At 26.8% G+C, this 23,296-nt stretch overlaps 3 protein-coding genes across 3 annotated transcripts; 1 reads left to right on the forward strand and 2 right to left on the reverse strand.

Moving 5' to 3' along the window:
* Nucleotides 1-773: 773 nt before the first annotated feature.
* Nucleotides 774-2,512, reverse strand: LOC137821583 (acetyl-CoA acetyltransferase 1-like). Its single transcript, XM_068626240.1, has 3 exons — nucleotides 2,168-2,512; nucleotides 1,696-1,781; nucleotides 774-1,534 (listed from the first exon to the last, which is right to left on the reverse strand). Exons 1-3 carry the CDS (start codon nucleotides 2,258-2,260, stop codon nucleotides 1,426-1,428), a joined length of 288 nt encoding a protein of 95 aa, XP_068482341.1. The 5' UTR covers nucleotides 2,261-2,512; the 3' UTR covers nucleotides 774-1,425.
* A 1,423-nt stretch (nucleotides 2,513-3,935) lies between these two features.
* Nucleotides 3,936-5,153, reverse strand: LOC137821582 (repetitive proline-rich cell wall protein 2). Its single transcript, XM_068626239.1, has one exon. The coding sequence runs from the start codon at nucleotides 4,900-4,902 to the stop codon at nucleotides 4,174-4,176; it is 729 nt and encodes a 242-aa protein (XP_068482340.1). The 5' UTR covers nucleotides 4,903-5,153; the 3' UTR covers nucleotides 3,936-4,173.
* Nucleotides 5,154-16,364: 11,211 nt separating this feature from the next.
* Nucleotides 16,365-19,170, forward strand: LOC137822736 (uncharacterized). Its single transcript, XM_068627717.1, has 6 exons — nucleotides 16,365-16,580; nucleotides 16,654-16,962; nucleotides 17,614-17,660; nucleotides 18,027-18,089; nucleotides 18,454-18,586; nucleotides 18,816-19,170. Exons 1-6 carry the CDS (start codon nucleotides 16,478-16,480, stop codon nucleotides 18,830-18,832), a joined length of 672 nt encoding a protein of 223 aa, XP_068483818.1. The 5' UTR covers nucleotides 16,365-16,477; the 3' UTR covers nucleotides 18,833-19,170.
* The last annotated feature ends 4,126 nt before the right edge of the window (nucleotides 19,171-23,296 follow it).

Below are 23,296 nucleotides of genomic sequence, written 5' to 3' on the forward strand. Positions count from 1 at the left end.
AATTATTAAATAAAAATTAATTTTAAAAACAAAAAATAATTAACTGTTATATTTTATTAATTAAATTAGATACTATTTTAGAAGCTATAAAAATTATTAGTATCTAAACTAGTTTCTATTATTAATAAAAAATTTAAATTAATTTTTAAATTAGTATTTAATTAGCTACCAAGATTTTAGCTATCAACTTTAGAATCTAAATTAATTGGTAACTAAGACTTTGGTAGCTAATTAAATATCAATTTAAAATTAATTTATAAATTTTATTAATAATATAAACTACTTTGGATACCAATAATTTTTGTAGTCTCGAAAATAATATCTAATTTAGTTAATACAATAACTAATTATTTTCGATCTCTAAATTTGATTTCTATTTAATGAGTTTCTTGTAGTGAATGTTACGGGTAAGAAGAAATATGGTGACAAGGTTGCCATAGTGAAAATATGATAATAAGGTTATGGTAGACCAAAGTTCAACAAATCTTTTTAATTGTATGTAAATAGTTAAGTGTTAAAAATCTTTATGATCATTACATAGTTTTAGACATAAATGTATAGTTTAGTTGAATAAATATAAGTTTAGTTGAACAAATGTAAATGTTATTTGTTGTGGTTCGTCTGACGCATGTAAATATTGTGCATATGTTCTTCATCTGATAACTTTTTACATGGATAGACAATGAGTATACTTTGCGTGACAGAACATTAAGTATTTCATAATATATATCAAACTTATAAATGTTTATTTTATACTTACAACAAATGCTCATTTCTTCATTATTCTAAAAGGATCTTACAATGTTTTGTCTTTCAAGATCTCTTGAAGAATATATTGAAAGTTGCTCCATGCAAACAACTGTTTTGGAAAAAGGTGGGATGTTAGTGTTGTGAAGTCAACAAACTTTATCAAGTCTTGCGCTAAGGTGGATAAAAGTTACCTATCTAGACCCATGAACCTTTGTCGTGTTCTAGAATTATTTTCAAAGAAGTCGCACATTTAATGCTTAGTCAAGAGCATTTACTAAGTTTTAGAATGGAGGAATCAAAATGTCGAAGCAGCCAGATGGTCAGAAAATGATTTTATTAAATAAAAGGAGCCAAGGAACTAAGGCACTTGAACACTCACAAGATTAAGACCAAGAAGCTTCTGATTTGCAAGAGCCATGGCCTGCACAGAAGAAGTTGGGGCATCATTAGCGTGTTCACTTGAATGAGTAAGATGTGTCGTATTCCTTACAGAAAAAGCTTCATTTATTTGATAATAATCTATTTGAGAAGCCTCAAGACAAACATTTGATATAGCTTTTGGTATTGCAAGGACATGAGCAGTTGTAAATAATTTATGTGCCAGCAAAAACACTTAATCTTTAACTTTAAATATGCTCATATTAGTCAAGACCAAAGCAGGTTAACACTAACTTGTTACAACACTTTAGCTGCATCCCTATGTCCTTTTATCTTTGCAATTACATGCAGTCCAAGCCCACGTGCCTTCTCTCCACTCATTATAACTAATGTAGCAGGACCATCACTGGCAAATCAACCAATCCATTATCAATAAAAGACTAAGCAGTTTAAAACCTTATGATTATATTGCATGACACATATATCAATTTTTTAGCGAATGAAAGAAGGGACAAGAACAACGCCCTTAGAATTCAGGTATCAAGGAACACAAGGGAAGTGAGGAACCTTATGCTAGAAGCATTGCCAGAAGTCACAGAACCCCCAATCTGCTTAAATCTAGGTCGAAGCTTCCTTAGTTTTGCAGCATCAAACTAACAACACAAACACAAATATTAAGAAAATGTAGGAATTTCAACTATAATACAAATGAAACACGCAAATTTCATGTAAGATTTCGGTTAGGAACTTGTAAAATGACAAAATATATTTGAATGTCTTAAAGTTTTATATTGAACATGACAATAATGGAATGCTAAATGCAGTGGTTGACACTAAAACCAATTAACAAACACTCCCTACCTCTAACTAGACAACAAAAGAAATCCAAAAGCTCGTGTTTACATATTAAATCTTAACACTGAAAACTGCTTTTGGCCAAGTAATGCTCCACCAATTCATTAGGTATCTAAACAAAGAAGGACAATGATTAAATTGTGCAAAATGGGAAATTGGAATAACAGAGATAAAAGAAAGTTACAGTGGGAGTGTAATCCATTAAGGAAGCAAGGAAATCAGAGAGAGCAGTGTCATCGTCTCCTCTTCCTTCACTCGATTGTGGATTATGATTCATCCTTCTTTCTTACCAATCATCGCTACTCAAAAAAGCTTCAGGATTCACTCAAACGAGTTTGCGACCTCTTCGCCGCATCTGCAGCAGGAGTCTTGACGTATCTCACCCCCAAAGACGGTGGTTCCGAGCTTCTACGACCAAACCGGAGCACAACATCGTTGCGACCCACTACGAATCTCTGGCATTCTCCAAACCCATGCAATCGATTCGTAACGCTAAGATCATTTTAGTGTCATGAAAACTGGGACTTGATATTCATAGATGAAATTGTTGCAAAGCAAAAACAAAGAGAAGAGAATAAATAAATGGATGGAGGATTAGGGTTAGGGTTCGGTGGTGGATGAGGAAAGTAAATTGAATTTTCAAGTGGTGAACCACCAAAGTAAATTAAGAAATAGTTTAAATCTCAATAAAATATATATTTTTTTTCGTCAGATAAGCCTCCACCAAAGTTAAATTAATTTTAAAAATTATTTAGTGGTAGTCAAACCTACACATAATGCAATTATTTTTTTTTACAAATTTAGTGTCTCATTTTGTATTTTCTTAACCGACACAAATAAATTAATATTATTTAATTATTTTTACAATTATTTACATCAATTTTTCGTGTGTTGGATCGACACTACTTATTTTACTTTATCAACATTTTTCATGTGTCTTAAAACTAAGCACAAGTCGAAGAATAAAAGAAGAATTAAAGATATGAGAAAAATAAAAATTTACTATAAATAAATATTTAAAGATATGAGAAAAATAAAAATTTACTATAAATAAATATTTGATTTGATCACATTATTCTATTGTTTGTTCTCTTCTCAAGGCGACTTTTAATAAAAAATTAAAAAGAAATAAAGAAAATTTTAGAAAAAAAAAGTTTAAATAGATGATAAAGTTTATTTAAATAAAATTCTAAATATTGAAATTCTATCTTCCATATTAAACCTGACTTAACTTTAACTTTTTTATTCTTTTTAAAACTACCTCTAATATAACCATCAAAACTGATGTTATAGTAGACACTAAATTCTCAAATAGTAGATTAACATGTATGATTCTTTCAACATTAAATAATATTCATTAACAATATGCCGCAAAATTTTTAAAATACCCACTTGAAATTAGGTTAAAAACTTAGTAGTAGGAGATATTTCATTATTTGCATTACTTTAATTCCCTTGCCTCTTTCTAAACTGAAGTTACCACCGATTTAAATTGAGAGCGATTTGGAATTGCATTAATTTCCATGTGCATAAAGAGATTTTATATTCTGATCAGATAAAAATTAGTTTGTGTAAATAATAAGTTGATATTTTTTTATCAAATCACATATGACACTTGACTTTCTTTTTTCTTTAACTTTTTTCTCTTTACATTTTTCTCTTTTACATCTGTATACAATAAAAAATAAATAAAACTTCAGTTTTGTCGTTTTCATACTAACTGGCGACCATCCTTAACTACTCTTCTGTCTGTACCCACTAAAGTTCGTGGACCACCGTGGTACGACAAGAATCTTAAGATTTACGCTTCTTTTATCAGCAAAATAAAAATAATTAGACAAAGATAAAAGAGTATCTAAGTCATATTCTCTAAGATTTACACTTTAGCAGATCATAATGTGTCATAAAGTAATTTATTAGGATTAATAATGCTTGCTTAATCGACCCAGCAATTAATATCAAAATCATAAAGTTCTATTATTCATAGCTTTCAGAAGAAAAGACCATACATATTGTTTGTCCGTTTTACATTCATGCATCCATTACACTCTTATCTTGGCCACAACACTGTAAACAAATGATTTGTAAAGTAAACTACATATCTGAGCATGACAATGGTAGAGTAGCTACAACTTTTATTTATCATATACTTCAGATACAACTCTTAACATACTTCAGAATGGCGTGTAATCAGTTGGTGCTTGGAGGGTACTTTGGGTGAGGTGGCTTCCCGTATGGTGGCTGGTAAACCGGTGGCTTCTCTACTGGTGGCTTGTACACCGGAGGCTTCTCAACTGGGGGCTTGTACACCGGAGGCTTCTCAACTGGGGGCTTGTACACTGGTGGCTTCTCCACTGGTGGCTTGTAAACTGGTGGTTTCTCAACTGGGGGCTTGTAAACTGGTGGCTTCTCTACTGGGGGCTTGTAAACTGGTGGCTTCTCTACTGGGGGCTTATAAACTGGTGGCTTCTCTACTGGGGGCTTGTAAACTGGTGGTTTCTCAACTGGGGGCTTGTACACTGGTGGCTTCTCAACTGGGGGCTTGTAAACTGGTGGCTTCTCTACTGGGGGCTTGTAAACTGGTGGTTTCTCAACTGGGGGCTTATACACTGGTGGCTTCTCTACTGGGGGCTTGTACACTGGTGGCTTCTCAACTGGGGGCTTGTAAACTGGTGGTTTCTCAACTGGGGGCTTGTACACTGGTGGCTTCTCTACTGGGGGTTTGTAAACTGGTGGTTTTTCAACTGGGGGCTTGTACACTGGTGGCTTCTCTACTGGGGGCTTGTACACTGGTGGTTTCTCAACTGGGGGCTTGTAAACTGGAGGTTTTTCTACTGGGGGCTTGTCATAGTTAGCAAGCCCTTGTGAGGAGAGAAGCAGAGCTGCAAGAAGCAGAACTAGGGAGCTTAAGGAAGCCATGTTTTAGTTGATGAATAACAGAGAACCAATGGTTGGGTTTTATAGTAGTGGGTGACCTTACTGATGAGTGCAAGTCTGAATGTACTAGTTATTGTATGATGTGGTGGCTAGTTGGCAGCTTTGTAAAAGGTCAATCTTTGGTGTTGAATTTCAATCAAGTGAGAAGGTGATTTTGTCTTCTTTTAGTTGCAAAGTTGGAAATTAAACGAGAATAGTGACAAGTCCTTACCGGTTGAATATTTTCTTCATTTTAAATTCACCGACGGGGATCATTTAATTGCCATATCAAATAATTGAATCATTTGACTCACTATATTGCTAAGTAAGAAAAAAACCATAGTCTTTGCATCTGAGCCTTAATTTAGATATACAAAATTAGGGCCAAGTAATGTTTTCTAGAATTTATTTTCATGGATCTGCTAATAGCTAAAATCACTTTCAAGCAAGATTTTATGCTGATAATGTATATTAATAAAACATAGTTTAGTAGCTGATTGATGATAAAAAAAAAATAGTTTAGTAGCTGTTTTTTAAGAAAAAAACATAAAATATATATATATATATATATATATATATAGATAATCTACTCCACTATAAAACTTTTAATTAATAATATAAAAAATAATTTCATAAAAAATTAAAATTTTAGAAAAAAAAGGTTGTATTCCCATACATGAATATTTTTCAAAAAACATAGACCTCTGGTGCAGAACCGTTGCCAGAGGATGAATTCCTCGATTTCACACAAGAACGACGAAATCTTTGTACTAATAATAGTACAAACTAATTAAGGTAATGTCTAGTCTAAATTTGACTCCACTAAATAAAAATAAAAAAAATTAAAACATATAGAAAAGAATTCTTGCAGATCAATTATGTTAAAATTTTATATTAGAATAATGTCATAATTTTTATATGGATTTTTTCATGATTCTAATCTAATTTTTCAATTTTTAAAAAAACTATTGAAATTATTACAAATATTAGAAATTAAAAGTAACATTTGTAATATTTTAAATAGATTATTAAACGTAACTAATATAGATGTTGTGAAATAATCAAGCTATTTGAAAAAAAAATATTATTTAAATTAATTATTTGAGTGCATTTATTATTAATTTAAATATGAAATAATATTATGCATATTTATGAAATTAAATTTATTGTAGTATCTTGTTTGTAATAACTAATGTACAATTATGTTTTTATTAAGTCTAAAAAAATATTTTTAAATAAATAAATAAATTTAATTTGAGTCTAATGATATTTGTAAAAATTATTTTCATTGAAGTAAAATAATAAAGGACTATTTAAAATAAAGAAATAAAAATAAATAAAATCTTCTGTGAAATAAAAAATAAATAAGATTAATTAAAATTATTAATATTTTCTAAAAAATTTAAATATTATAATGATTTTAGTGATTTTAGTTATGTAAGAAATATATTGTGATGTGGTTGACAATAACATGTTACCATTATTTATTTTTTACCGTAGCATTATTGATAAATATTATTTTTTAATGAAATTTTGTGATTTAAAATTAATAACTTTTTTAATGGTGAGAAAATTCTTTGATAATCAAAATTAAAAATTTAAGTTAAGGATTTAATTTAATATTATAAATATATATTTATTTATTTTTATAAAATGTGTCAAAATAAAATAAAAGCATGAGGATTAGATCAAATTTATGTAAAAAAAAAAAAAAAAAACTCTAAAGAGTCTAAGCAACTCTACATTGAGAGTTTATGCAAAAACAAAAAGGAAAAATTAAATAAAGTTAAGAAGACAAACAAAATAACATTTTTAGATTATAGCTCTCCTAAAAACAACAAATAGGAACAATTGAATCTAAAAAATCAAATCAGATTAATATTCGTTTGCATCCACCAGCGATATTAAAATTTTATGATATTGATGTACGTTACTATCATTACTTTTTCTTAACCGCTTTCACTCCAACTTTAGGAGGACATCCCAACCTCTTGAAGGTTCGAACTAGTTCATCAACTTCATTTAATGATTCTTCCTTATCCATATTTTCAGCTCAGAACTTTTTGACCAAATTGACTTCTTCTAAGAAAATAGTAGTCGATGTACATTCAATTATACTCGTTGTCAAGATGGTCGGATATTACTCTTGAGCCTCTTGTTCATTACTTGAAAGAGATTCAAAATAATTTTGCAAGACTAAATCTTGAGAAATAGATTTAAAAGTAACTTGTTTGGCATAAACTAATTTTGGATAATTTTCAGGGAGAATGAGTTTTTTTTTTGGTAGCAAATCATCTTATTCATGGGCATCCTCCAAAGATGGCATATCAGCAAAAATATCATCCTAAGATCCTAAATCAGCCCCTATATGTTCTACAAATTTCTTAAACTTTTGACCAACAAGAGATTCACCCTCCACCTGGCTAACAACAACTTCAACAAAGGTTATCAATATCAATAGCAACTCTATCAACATCCACCACCCATGCATTACGAATAGGTACATCATATATTTGTACCTCTACCGCATATTTTTGTTTCTCTGTAACACCAACCACTTCCTTGTGAGAGGCATCTTCTTTGGTAAGGACAATCATAAATTTAAATTGTACAAGTTTGGACAAAACAAAAGACGATTTGGTTGTGTTATTGAGGTTATCAGGATGTCATTTGCATTTAGAAATATCATGCCCATGTTATTTTGCATGAAGAACAAAATGGAGGCAACTTCTCAAATTCAATATCTACAATAAAAGCAAAATGAAGTCTTTCCACCAAAATTTGATTAGGCAAAACAGATAGCATATTAATATCAACCAACACTCTAACAAAAAAAAAACTCTAGATTTATGGTGCAGTCACAAGAGAAGAAGGAGTATCAATCTCTCCCGCTATAGAGAAAATTGTTTTTGGTTGCCAAGATCCTATAGAAAGATCGTGAATCATGATCCAACATTGAGTTATAGTGAGTTTTATGGAAGATGACACAAAGTCTTTATTCCAAAGAAAGACTCAAGATACCCGAATTGAGAGATTTCAAGATCCCACTACTAGGACTATTCTCATGTCTTAAAGGAAAGAAAAAACAAATTCATAAAACCCTTTTCCCATAGGAATAACTTTCCAAGATGCAAGATCCAACTTTTTGCACACATCTATATTATTTAGAGGTTTCTCACATTTGGATAATATTATTGCATGAAGGTGATTTTTACACTCTTCAAGAGAGGCTAAATACACATATTCATTAATATGAAAAGATATCAAATCTCTCTTAATGCAAGGAGAAAACAACTCTAAAAAAAGGGATATCACAAGTGTTAGGAGGATAAGACCATAACCATGAACCAGCAAACACCTGCTAACTATTTTATTCAAACTTTCTTTCTTTCCAATATATATTTACTTTTTGAATATATATATATATATATATATATTAGTAATTATCTTTTCAACATTGAAATAATTTAAAATTAAAATTTAAAAATTATTTATTAAGATGATCTATTGAATTATAAAAAGAATAAAGAATCACAGTTACTTATTACTAAAGCTTAGTGAATAGATTTATTCACGTTATAAGAAATGTTTGAGATGAATTTAATTACAGACACTCAGACAAATGATGGATAAATAAATTCTGTTGTCATTTAAGATATAATCAATTGAGAACGTAGATCTCCTTACATATTTTACTGCCTAACATTATATATTAATTTTTTTAAAATGTATAAATGTTTGTATTTTGTAATATTACTTATTGTGAGGTTGATAATTACTTGTAACATATTTTTATGATTAGTTATTAACAATAAATTTCTTAGATATTATTTTTTATTTTTGAATATGGTTATGGATTTGAATGGGGTTGGAACAAACCAAATTCAAAGGTAATTTTCGTTATATATATATATATAGACGAAAGTTGGTATTAATTTAGTAGGAGTTAGGTAGGTGTTTTTAAATGGATAAATTAAAAAAATGAAGGACAAACTCTGAAATATAGTATTTGACAGAAAAATCTCAACATCATTCATATTGCTACGTCAAAGTTAGGTATCTGTGTTCAATTGGTAAGTAAAAATTTGAAGAAAAATCCAAATACTAAATTTGACATAAAAACACACCACGTCATTGGTATTCTATTTGGCCTAAGTTTTTATGATTTTCTTATAACAAACTAAAATAGAATGGTTTGTTCTTCTTCAAAAGCAATAAAATATTTTGAAAATTAGAAGCAATATATTAGTCGTAAATCGTTAGTAATTGGATTCCAGATCTATTAAGAAAGTGAAAGTTTAACTAAACTTTTAAGTTGCCATCTTTGAAAAAACGGTGACTTGTGGCTGCCAACAATATAACGTTAATTTTTACCACAAATTACAGCCAAGAATAAAATAAAATAAAATAATATAACTATTAATTAGAAATTATTTTTTAAGATAAAAATAATTAATTATTAAATTAACTGAATTATATTATTTTAAAAATAAATTAATATTTAAAGTAATTTATATTATTAATAAATAATTTTAAAAGTGATATTTAATTAGTTATTATGATTTTAAATACCAATAAATTAATATATAAATTGATAATTAAAACTTTGAATATCAATTTTAAAAACATTTCTTAATTTATTAATAATATAAACTATTTTATATATCAATAATTTTTTAATTTTTAAAATAATATTTAATTTAGTTAATATAGTGATTAGTTATTTTTATTTTTAAAATTCATTTTTATTTAATAATTATTTTTAATCAGAATTTATGATATTTTAAAATCATTGCATTTTAAAAAAAATATATATACATCTCATGAACAATATTTTTTTTTACTTATGGTAAACAATCATTAGCTTTGCTAGCATGTGTTATTCAATAAGCTAGTATATAATTTATATTTTATGTTATCTATAATAAATTATATTATTTTTACACTACAAGAAAATTATGAAACAAAAATTAATTTTAAAAATAAAAAATAATTACTTGTTATAATGACTAAATTAGAGACATTTTATAAACTAAAAAAAATTAGTTTCTAAATAGTTTCTACATTAATATCTAACTAATTACCAATGTTTTAACTATCAATTATTTAGATTATTGTAGTGTCATTTATCATTTTATATGGAAAGAAGATTAATAATAAAATATATTTAATATATTATGAACATAATCATATTTTTATTGAAGTATAGAAAAATATTGATTATTATTTTTATATTAGTTACGTATAATTGTTAATGCATTACGATCAGTAGTTTAAAAATATAAAATGCATTTAATAATTTTATTAATTTTAATTTTAAATACAAACTTATTATATTTGGTATATTGTATTGCATTCAGAGTTATAATTATAATATCAAAAGTAAATTATACATGTCTACGTAGATTATAATTTTTTAAAAAGTATTATATAAGTTGAAATGAACTATTGCATAAAATATAAGAGTGAGATTTAAAAAATAAAAATCACTATTCATAGTATATTGAAAATTTAAAATAAGTTACAACCTTATTTAAAGTAGTTGAATTATATATAAAAATGATCTAAAAATATTAATTTTTAAAATATTTATTAGCTTAATTATTTAATTAATATTTTGTGTTTAATTGTTAAATTAAATAAGTGTTGTTAATTGCAAAGAGTAAACGAACACTTAGAAAATTTCAGACTTAAATATATATACAAAAATTTAAATTAAAAAAAAAACTCACATATATAGAAGACATAAATATATTAAAGTCCAAAAATATTGTATCAATAATATAACATGCAAATTAAATAAACTCACTATACAAGGTATTGTTTTTTGTTCCAAACAGAAAACTGTAAGGATGATAATAGATTACGTCTGTTATTTTAGAAATAAAAAAGAATTCTCGTATATTTGAAATAAAAAATAAATATTTATACGGTGAATTCATTGGAAGATTAATTTGCACACATTTCAATTATATTTAGAATCTAAAATTTATATATTATCAACCATGAATGCTTCACTCCAAACTCTGTCAAATAATTAATTAAAATTGTTATAGTCATAAATTTTAAAATAAATTTATTATAATTTTTTTAAAAAAAAAATCCTAAGTTGATTTTAGTTTAAAGTTTTTCATACTTATTGATAACAATGTGAATATTTCACTTATTAATAACAGAATAAATAATTAATTTAAATATTGTAAATACAAACGTAATAAATGGTCGAAAAAAAGTAAGAATAAAAAATAATAGTTTATTTTATTTATAGTCATTTTGGAATGACATATTAGATTAGGTAGTTCAACCATTAACGTGTACATATCCATCTAGTAAACCACCAATATGCTAATAAGTTAACCTGTCAATTCATTTTTTAAATTTTTGTTCAAACGTTTAGGTTTAGAATTTTCATTAAATAATTATTTAAGTTTTTTGTTTTCTTGTAATATCAAAATATATATATATATATATATATATATATTTGCTATTTTACTTCGAAAACTCTATATACTTTATTTTAATTTAAAATATATTTAAAATAAGTTAATTAAGTTATTAATATATTTTAAGTTTTACAAATTAAATTAAATCTTTATAGGATAATTTTTTTTTTCTTGCAGAGACATCATTAAATAAAAATTAATTTTAAAAATAAAAAAAAAATTAGTTCCTATGTTAGTATATAGAGTATTTTTTTTATTAATAAATAATTTTTAAATTTAATTAATTATCAAAGTTTTAACTAGTTAAAATTTTAGTAGCTAATTAGATACCATTTTATAAACTATTTATTAATAATAAAATTTATTTTAGCTATTAATAATTTTTGTATTATCTAAAATAATATCTAATTTAGTTAATATAGTGATTAATTATTTTTATTTTTAAAATTAATTTTTATTTAACAATTTTTGTGTACTTACATTGTTGATAAAACATTATTTATGAATAAAATTATTATTTTAATATAAATTTTGTAAATTTAAAAGAATAATTAATAAATCAAAATAGTTTATCAATAACTTATTATGTACACGTTTGTTTATAAACACTTCCATGGATTTGATCTTGGTTATTATAGTATGTCCATTCTTCAGCTTATACACTAGGTTATAAAATTAAGACGTCTTTTGTAAGATTTATTAACATAAAAAACTGTAGACTATAAAAATAAAAATACTTTTTAAATAAGCAATAAGTAAATGAAATATTAATGAAAATGTAAATCTTATAAATAATTGAATAAAAAATATAACTTAAAAAAATAATAATGAGGTGAAAAAGATATAGGAAATTTACAAAAGATACTCTAATAATTGCATAGAAAAATTTAAAGATTGTTAAAAAGACTATGAGGAGCATGACTTTGTAGCATTAACACTTTTTTTTTTTTTTTATGTTTAGCATACTTTATATGTGTATCTGCACCTCTTCTCATCCATGTACATAATGGATTTTGGAGCAAAATGGTTGGTGGAGAGTTCCAATCACAATTCTATTCACACTCAACTTTCTTTGGTAAAAAAATAGATAGGTAGAAGAAAAATAGAATAAAAATAAATTATAAGATTTTTTTATTAAATAAAATAAAAAAACAAATATATTACTAATATTAACATGTTTTTTATTTTATTTTCCAGACATAAAACTTATTCTCATTTTGAAACAAGCTTATTACTAATATTACTAATACTACACTGCTCACTTCATTCAAACTGCACTTACATAAATATAATATTAATTCTTATATAAATACTAATTGATTAAATACTATTTTAAGAATGATACAAACAAACAATTAAATATATTTTATTTCAAAGTAATTAAAAGTTGGTTGAATTTAGTTAAATAGTTTAGATATCTTATATAACTTTCTAAGATATATTAATTTTGTTTGGTGACGTGTTTTTTACAATACAAATAGCGCTCATGATTATATTTAAATCATGTTTGGTGGACATAATGTAACTAATTCAACATATAAAATAATTATAATTATTATAATATTAATGCTAATATAATCATTTTAAATATTTTTATTTTTGTAATATTTTCAAACAGTGATTATTGCAATTAAAAAAATTCATTATATATATATATATAAAAGACAAGTATATCATATATGAATATGAATATTTTTTAATTACACTAAAATATATTAGCAGTTTAAACCTATAAAAAAGAACTTATTCCTTACGAAGTAGTGAAATAAAATTCAATCTCTTTATATATGTCCTGATTTGTATCCATTAAGCAGTTGATTTGGGATAATAAATCAACATTATTTCATTATTTTACATATTTGGTTCTAAATTGATGAGATAGATTAATTGCAAACTTATAAATAATGTTATGTAAGTTTTATTGAATGGAATGCATTTAAACTTAAATTCTAGCCACTCGTTAAGACACATTTTCATTTAACACCCTAAAAAATATATTTAACTATTATAATACAAGTTCTACCGATCTCTGTACAGACTTGAAGTTTTTCAAAATACTTATATTACAAGATTATGACTTATAGAAATCCAAATATTAATAATATAAGGTTCAAAACAACATCCTAAAACCCTCTAGAATCTCATACACATGTATAATCATCTGCTCATGTACATAATATAGTCATCCCGGTTCACAACACAACAAGAAAACAAAAGTAAGCTAGTGAAAATAAAGTTTTATAATATACACAATTAAATCAAAAGAGAACCAAATTACATGGATCAATTTCTCAATTATTCAATCTTCTTCAAGTCCCAACGTAAAACAATCACATAAAATTCACTTGAATCTATACACATCCAGGATATTCAAAAAACAAAATAACAACTAGCACCTTCTAGAAGACTCGTTTTAAGTAAGTCCTACTAGAGACTAACATCTGATCCAAAGATTATCAGTGAATCCTAGAGAAACAATCAGGGTAAGTTCAATACAACCCAAGCGTGCATCTCATATGTCACGGTGTGCATGAACTCCCCCATCAACTTCTCACTTGATATCTTAGTCTATGTGACTTAGATCATCAGTGAAGCCCGTAGATCTTTATTACCACATAGACATCAATACTTAATACACAAACAAACATCAATTCATAAATTACCCCAAATGTATGAATTCAATTTCATACCATTTTCATCATACAGTATCATTCAAAACACAATCCACAACATTCAAAAATCATATTTAACAACATTAAAAAAACACACTTAAATACTAAATTATCAAAATCTAATATTTCTATAAGTTTAAACAGTATATAAATAAACAACTGCAAGATAAATCGAATAATGGGACCACGTCTCCTCCACATCCAGATTTTCTAGCCCAGGGTAATCACTCCAAAATTTAAGAATCTAGAGCAAGTTATCCAAACATTACCAAATTTTAGTATGAATTTAATTTGAGAGAAACACTTTTCTCAACTGACCCCACTAAGATTGTTGACTAAATTATAGAGAAAAATGGAAAATAAGAGATCTTTAGAATAAAAATGAACTTACTCTGTTTAAAGATCTGATTGGGTAGAAATATATCTAACTCTTCAACTAAAACATGCATGATCAGATTTTGAAATAGATGAAAATTGAAAGAGAAAATTGAGAGAGAAGAGAAGTTGGGAAAGAGAGAAAGAATAAAAAAGAAGAAGAAAAGGTGGCTCTGTGAGGGGGGTTACATTTTACATTTTTTTTAACGTGAGCAAATAAATAAATAAACTGACTTGGATGATGATCTAAAAACCATTTATTTATATTTTCCAACTTTACAATACATAAATACAAATTGGTTAATGTAGATGTATTGTTTTTATAGATTTTGAAGAGTGACGTGGGAAAATTTAAAAATTTGAAGTCATAGTTAGAGAAATTAATAAATAATATGCAAGAAAATAGATAATTTTGAAATTATGAAAAATCAATGGAATATGACAGGTGATGGAAAGTTATTTTTAGAATAGAATAGGAGAAAAAAAATATTAGTTATATACTAGCGGAAACACAAGCATGGTTGTGTTTGTGTATCCGTATTTGTCTCTTTTATTAAACTTTCATGATTATAGAAATTTAATATACATACAAAAATAATTTTACATACATACAAAAAATAGTTTTGGATGATCGAAATTGAAAAACAAAAAATAACATATAGAAGAAAAATGATGAATTGATTAAAAAACCTATTTTTCTCCTTCTTCGGTTTGAGTCTCTCTTCTTCTTCAAGTTTTTTCTTTTCTTGTTTTGAGATTAGAGAGTATGATGATGTTCATGTTAAGGTTATGATTGACTTGATGGTAGATACAAAAGAATAATGGTTTTAAAAAAAAAATAGTTCCTTGAAATGAAGTGAAGAGGATGATTAGAAATGGAAGTTATTTTTATCTTATATGTGAGATTTGGTGTGGGAGTATGCTATCTCTCTTCCTAATATTGCCTTAAAATAAGGAATTAAGAAAAAAGTGAGGAGTCAACATATAAAAATTGTACATTAATATTAATTTAAAAATTAAAAAATTATTTTATTTTTTAAATAATTTATGTGAAATGACAAAGATAGAATCGAAAGAAAATTGTACACATTAAAAATCGATTATAATGAAGAATCCCTTTTACATATAAGTATAAATATATATACATATATATTAAAAAAATAAAATGTGTGAAAAAGATTTCCTTCATATATAATTATTGATGATTTTACATTATATAATAAAAGTAAGTTTTTATTGTGTACAAAAGATATTAAAAAAAGGGCATAAATAAAATTTCATTATATATAATAACTTTTACACAAAAAGAAGGTTTTTTGACTGTATGTTTTCGTATTACAAATTTCATCGTAACAAATAATAAGAATGTGTGGGGGTGCCAATAGCAATCCCCATTCTTTGTTCTCCTTTTCCTAAAGCAAATTAAACATGAAAATGGATGCTTCTTCCTGCACCTCCATACCTTCTTGTGCTACCCCCATAAGTTTTTCATATTCCAAAAATATCCTTCTCAATATTCTGGATTACATAATCCGGAAGTCTTTTTCTAGATCCAGAATTAGCTTCCAGATTATGTAATTCGAAAGTTTTTTTGTGATTAGCTTCCGAATTACATAATCCGAAAGTCTTTTCTATACATAAGATTAGCTTCCGGATTATGTAATCAAGAAGCTTTTTTTTCAGATGTGTTATTAGCTTCTGGATTATCTTTTCTAAATATAAAATTGACTTCTGGATTACATAATCCATAAGCTTATTATTCTTATTATTTCAAATCCAAGGGGTAAAAAAAAAGAATAAAATGGTATTTTCACATTTAGTATGGGGGTGGCACAAGAAGGTATGGAGGTGTAGAAAGAAAGAGTCCATGAAAAGTGTTAGCTAGAACTGGTCCAAACATGGGCCATTGTTTCTGAATAGTTAGCCCAATAAGTAAAGGCCCAATATATTCAAATTTCAAAAGTTACATTTTCTCTCCGCTTCTTCTTTCCTAAAGAACAAATCTACAAGTTTGGGTGAACAGAGACGGTTGAGTAGAGTTGATTAAGTTCGTATACCTTTACATTTTGTTGTTGTTCGAATCTGAAAATGCCGAAGCGTAGGAGGAAGGTTACCACGAAAGCACGCGAATCAATACCGGACTCTCAAATTCAGACGCAGCCACCTCAATTCATGGACCTCGAAATTCAAGGTTCACATTCACATTTCAATTTTACTTTTCCTTTTTTTTCATGTGTTTTGAGTTTAATTGAACTTCGGTGTAGCGATGGAGCGACAAATTGGAGCGATTAGGGCGGTTCGCGACGTGGAGATCGAGCACTTGCGCACGGAACTGCGATTGTTGCGCTCGTGTTTCAGCACCGAGGAGCTTCGGAAGCCTGTGTTGCAGGTTTTTGAAGAAGCCCTACCTAATCTCTCTGTCGTGAACGACGAACGCAACAAGAATCTAGAAGTGAAATGGAGAGAGAACGAGGGTTGTAACGATGGAATGGATGTCCACGCTTCTTTGCTCCAAAGGTTGTCCATCGCATCGATCCCTCGCTTCCCAGGCTTTGACTATTCTGCCAGTGCAGGTACTTTTGAATTCTGAAAATGTCCAACATTTTCACATTACTTATAAATTGAGAAATTTAGAAGAAAAAAAAAACCATAGCTTCTGGAAGTGCAATTTGCAACTTAATAAGTTTAGCAACTTCCTTAGTTTAGCAATTTGCGTTTCCTTATTTTAGTAGACTATGGATTTGTTTCAACAAATTTATCCATAGATTCTTGTAGAAGAGAAAAACGAAATAAATTTTTCATAAGCTTAAATTAGCTTAAACTGGATAATATGGAGCTATGAGAGAGCTTTTATATATATATACATATATTAGTTAAGGATAGTTTGGTCTTCATGTGCATTGTATCTTGAGATTCTTTGTTGGAGTTAATATCACAAATCATGTTCTTCTTTCTTCCTTTCCATGAGTCCTTATCTTTTGTTTCATTGTTATCTCTATAAATTAATTTATATATAAATCAGTTTTAGATTAGGAAGCAATTTATTTAATTTTTATTTAATTTTTACTGTTACAAGTACTTATGAAGAAACTTATTTAAACACGACATTTCATGCTCTTTGGAATCAAAATGTGTTTCATCCTACTTTTTTATCCATGCCTATACATACTTGCTAAGCCTGACATATTTTTTTATAACTGACATAGTTACTTCTTTGGTGGCAGGGAGAATGAGCTTTATTGGTGCTGATAACCTGCAATTCAAGGACATTGTATGTTTGTTCTCTTTTCACTTTGATTATGTATGAGTTATTGTCATACACCTTTGTAGGGTGCTTTGAATGCCGCGCGATGCTGAAAATATTACACAAAAGATCAATGTGGTGTTATTTTATTAATTAAAAAACATAAATCCTGGCATAAAAAGAACATTTCCTCAATGTTTTCCCTATTAGCAATAGCCTTATTACTCTTTAGTTGCAGCAGAGTATTTCGTAATAAACAGGGTTTAACTCCAAAATGCGTGTAATAGCGTTGCTCTTGTTCATCCATTCTTATTTATAAAGTGATTCGAAGAATTCTTCAATTTAAATGGATATTTTTTGGGCCTATTTAGATCTAAATTTCTATATATACAGGCTTTGGAGGAGCCATCTGACACTCACACTCTAGCACTGCAGGAAGGTCTTCAGACTCCCGGGGTTCGTATCTTCTTTCTTGCTACTTTATTATGTATTTATTTGTTTGTTTTATTATGAACTCTGGTTTGTTTAGCAAAGAAATAAGGATATCCAGGTTCTCCTAAGATTTAACAGCTGAATGAATTGGATCTGGATTCATTTGAGTTAGTTTTCTATGTATTGACACGGTCAACAACTCTTGAGTGCTAGATGAAGATTGGAATAATTTATATTTTATCTCAGTAAATCGGAATTACAACATTTATTTGAGATCTGAATTGTCTGATTTTCATCCAACTGTGTTATAATGATTTTGTGATGTTTAGAAAAGCCAACTGCACCAAATTAGTTCTGAATTTAATTTGTCTGTGTAAGCAATTTGCAGGTGACTAGTCAGAGGTTGTCTATTGGGATGACACCCAAAACACTTAGACTACCCAAACCTGGCGAGATGCTTCTCTCTGTTCATGGATCACCTCTAGGTGTTTTCAAGGAAAATAACATGGAAGCCATACATGGTACGATAATGACTGAAGTGGAAGTTGAAACTGTTTTTCTGTATCATTTTCATGTATCTATTGTTTTCCATATTGTATGAAAACCGGTGGTAAAGTGGTAACTCCTTTCTTCCGGTGTATAGTTTCTGCCTTGAAATTCCATAGTACCCAACTTGTTGCTTCCCTTATTATGTAAGCATGTCTATTCTTCTAACAAACCCTTGCCTGATATCTATTCTGATGTCTGCAGAGTCGGAGGAGAGTTGAATGCCTTCTAATAAATCTATTGTCATCCAAGAACAAGCTCTAGAAGTCTTTATGTACACTGAACAATTCATCACTGTAGAGGGTTACTTGGAAATTGTGGCCTATTTCTGTTATTCATTTTTCAGCCAGCATTGCAGACTTCCAGTTTACCCATAACAGCCAATTTAGATCCTGGGTTGATGCTGAAAGTGTCCCATACAGTTAGTTGTCTGACCACTGGGATTTTGTATATATATATTTTTTTAAATGTATGGTTAATTTGCATTAAGACAATGATAAGTATGTAAAAACTTGTGCACACAATTTTTATAATCAAGCAATAAGATTTTTGAGAGACATGTAGAATAAGATTTAGTTTCTTTTCCCATTTAGAATTTATTAATGTGACATTGACTTATATAGCATTGGAATTTGAGAGAACAAACCATTCGGAGGACTCAATTCACAGTGCTAGAAGAAACTAAAATCACACCATTGCTATACTTAAAACATTAAAAATGCAATTTAGGTTTTAAATTATATATCTTTATATTTATGTTTAGTATTATGTTAGGATATACGTATATAAATTAAATTATTCTTTGAAATATTTAGTACCATATTAAATATGATAATATTAAGAAGAAGATTAATTATATTTTTAATTGAATATGTTATGTTAAAAAATTAAATAAATTGAAAAATATTATGAATTTGAGTATTTACTTATGTTACTGTGAACAATATGTTTACATGTATTAACTTTAGTATGCTTATTACTAATATTTATTTTTAATGAATTTTTTATTATGTGATATTATTGAAGTTTTGAACGAGTTAATACCGTAACAATGTAAACTAAATATTTTACGTTGTTCAAAAAAGTTTTCTCTTTTAAGAGAGGTAGATATTATTGAAAAAAGTGTTAAAGACGACTAAAAGTTAAGTTGAATCTAACTAAGTGAACTAAAATTGTTAAAACAAACAAATGATTGCTAGTACTTCAACTCATAAGAATAAATATTATTAGAAAATCTAATTCAATAGACACTACTGAATAATTAACACATTTTATAAGATGATTTAAGTTATTAGACTCTATATGCTCTTATCTTATAAAGTAGTTCACTACATGAAATCATACACATACGATGATGATTTATTTCAACGTATGTGTATCATACAAAGATTATGCTTTTTAATCATTATGTATTGTAGAAAATGCACTTGAAGTGAACACTTCTTCTTTGTCTTTCTTTCATTTTCATCTCTTCTCTCCTCCCTCACTCCTCCTTTGTCGTCCTCTGTTTTGGTATCATCATTGTGGGTGTCCATTGTAGTTGTGTTACCACCTATTGTGGCCACCATTGCTCAATTGATTGTAGCGTCGTCAATGTGCTCCAGTTTTATCTACATTACTGTCATTGCCTTCATTAGATTATCTTTATCCTGATAGATTCTCTTAGTACTCTCCATGATTTGTACTTTATCCTGATATTCAATTGTTTTTGTCTCAATGAAAAATATTAGAGACAACATTTAAAAAAATATGACAAAATGACAACATTTTAAAAATATTGTGTAGACAATAAATATTTTAATATATTGTCTAAACATTGTAGAAAAAATTGTTATTTAAACATAAAACAAAATTAGCTTATTATAACATTATAAGACAAGAGTTTTATAAAATTTGTTATTTTAGTAAAAATCTGATAATTAAACATTTATTATCTAAACAATAAGCTACATTTATTCAATTTTAGAGTATTTTTTCTTAATGATATTTTTAGTGTAGTGTAAAAACCATAAAATTCTTGCATGATCCACTTTAAATGATCCTTCAATTTTCAAATGAGAAGTGGTTTGAACCCAATAAAAAATTAATGATTTTGTTTTCTTTTATCAACAAAATTTAAAATTAAATAAGAAAATACTCTTATTTAAGAAGAGATAAACAAAATTACAATTGAATAACTTTCTTATGCCCCTTCTCATTGATAACACACTCATGTACTGCACTCAAAGCCAAAATTTCCGAAAACTTTATATACGTTATTGGTTTGTGGAAATTGTTCATGTGGTGCATATGATTAATATGAGAGTGGTCCCTTGAGGATTTGAGCCACTACTCAGTCCCCCTTCAGTCTACTAAAATACTCTGCCATTATCATTCCCCTTTTTTTTATTAATAATATTCACAATTTCTTGCATGAGGAATCAAATCCAAGACTTAAGATACACAAATTTTATTGCCAAATTATTGCTATTATAATTATTATGACTATGATGATAATAATAATAATAATAATAATATTAATAATGTTATTAATAATAATAGTAATTAATAATGTTAATAATATAAAAATATTATTATTAATAATGTTATTATTATTATTATTTTGTCAAGATCCATACACAATTATCCAATTTTTTATTGCTTAAAACTAGCATCCTTAGAAAATTATGTATCAAACTAATTTTAAATATTACATAACTTACTACTCAATATATAAATAAGAAAATTTTAAAAAAAATAAAAAATAATATATATATATATATATATTATATTATATGACTGGGACAAAATCGTGCCAAGTTGACACGACTTCAGGGAATGATGTAACAGAAGTTGTGCCAACTTGGCACGACTTCAGGCTGACAAAGTCGTGTCAACTTGCCACGATTTCTACATATGAAGTCGTGTCAAGTTGTCCCGACTTGTCTAAATTTATAATTTTTTTAAAAACGATCTCATTTTGATAAAAATAAAATACCATAATGATAAAAAAAAAATCTTTTATAGCTAGCTCCTATATCTCTTCTCAACTTGCTTAAATGATAAATCTAAACAGAACCGGTTGAACCGATTTTAAGCTGAAATTAAATAAATAAAATTAATTAAATTAAATATATTAAAAAGTAATGGTTAGGTTAATATTAATTTCATTTAATTTTAATATTTATACTTATCAATGATTTGATTAATACTAATATAATTTATTTAAGTTAGTGTCGTATTTATTTTAATCCGTTAATCTTATTTAATTTTAATATTTATATGTATTTAAAAGATAAATAGATAATTTATTATAATAAATATTAATATATTTTGTGTTTAGTAAACAAAGAAAAAAAACTACGATCTTAAGATAAAAATTTTAATTGTATTAATTTTGTTTAAATTCACTGAATAATTATATAAATGAACAAGTGTTTGGTCATTAATTAAATTTTTTTAATTTTAATATGCAATTAATTTTAAGTCTATAAAAATTTTAAATTTATAAAACAAAAAAAAAAGAGTAAAAATTTCCTTTCAAACTTAATTACATATTAACATTAAGTTTGTATTTAATAATGCATGTGACAAATATTAAAGACCAAACACATTTAATTATATCAAAGATTAATTTTTTTATTGTATTAAAAATAAAATATACAAGTGATTAGTTACCTTATTTAAATTAAATGTCAGCTGAATAAATATTAGTAATTTATTTTTAATATTGATTTAATTAGTATCGATTAGATTGATATTAATTAGTAATCAGTATGTCTTCATACTTAAAATAGGGATCATAATTTCATAAACAAATCTCAATTAAAGATAGAGAAGACATCAATTTATATATGCATGTTCAAGGATTTATAAATCCATATTTCATGCATAATTCACCATCATCTCCATCTACTTCTCTTAAAACATTACATTCTAATTACATCCAACTTTATGCTAACCTTCCTAACCATGGTAGCAAACCCAAACATGTTAGTTTAATGGAAATAACAAATCTTCAAGATCCTTTTATTTAAATATACATTTTCTTGATAAGAAGATCAATAAATAGTTATGATAAGAAAAAATGACAATTATTATCGTTAAATTAATTTCCATTAAAATATTAAAATATCACATTTCATTAGAAAAAAAAATAAAAAATAAAAGTAATTAAACAAGTAAGAAATATTCTTTTCTGAAACAAGATAAAAATAAAAAAGAACTCTTCTACAAAATCTAATCTAAAAAGGAGAAAAAGCAAAAAAGAAAAATCTATTCTAAACTTAAAAATGAATAAATTTCTCATTAATTCAGTCTCTCTCGAACCTATTTAATCCTTAAAAGTAATAAAATTATGTAAGTTTGTTGATATATTTTCCAGGAATCAAATTTATTAATTTTGAATAGTTATTAATGGTAAAAAGAATTAATTGTAAAAAGCATGCATGAGTGAAAGCATTAGTTTAAGGAAGAAAAAAAGGTTGTGAAGTTGAAAAACAATGTAACGCACTTCTTCCCTAAATGACCCTTATAAATCATACAGTTATCTCAGCCAACTCTTTTCTCACCGATTCACCAACCTCAACGTAACAACGTTCTCGTCTCAATGGTGAGTCCTCTCTAATTTTCCACTCAATTTCACTCTATTTTTTTCTTCATTCACAAATGTTGTTCAATTTCACTTTTCTTTTCTCATTTTCTTG

Source organism: Phaseolus vulgaris, chromosome 9, assembly GCF_000499845.2.
Source record: "Phaseolus vulgaris cultivar G19833 chromosome 9, P. vulgaris v2.0, whole genome shotgun sequence".
Lineage (NCBI taxonomy): Eukaryota > Viridiplantae > Streptophyta > Magnoliopsida > Fabales > Fabaceae > Phaseolus > Phaseolus vulgaris.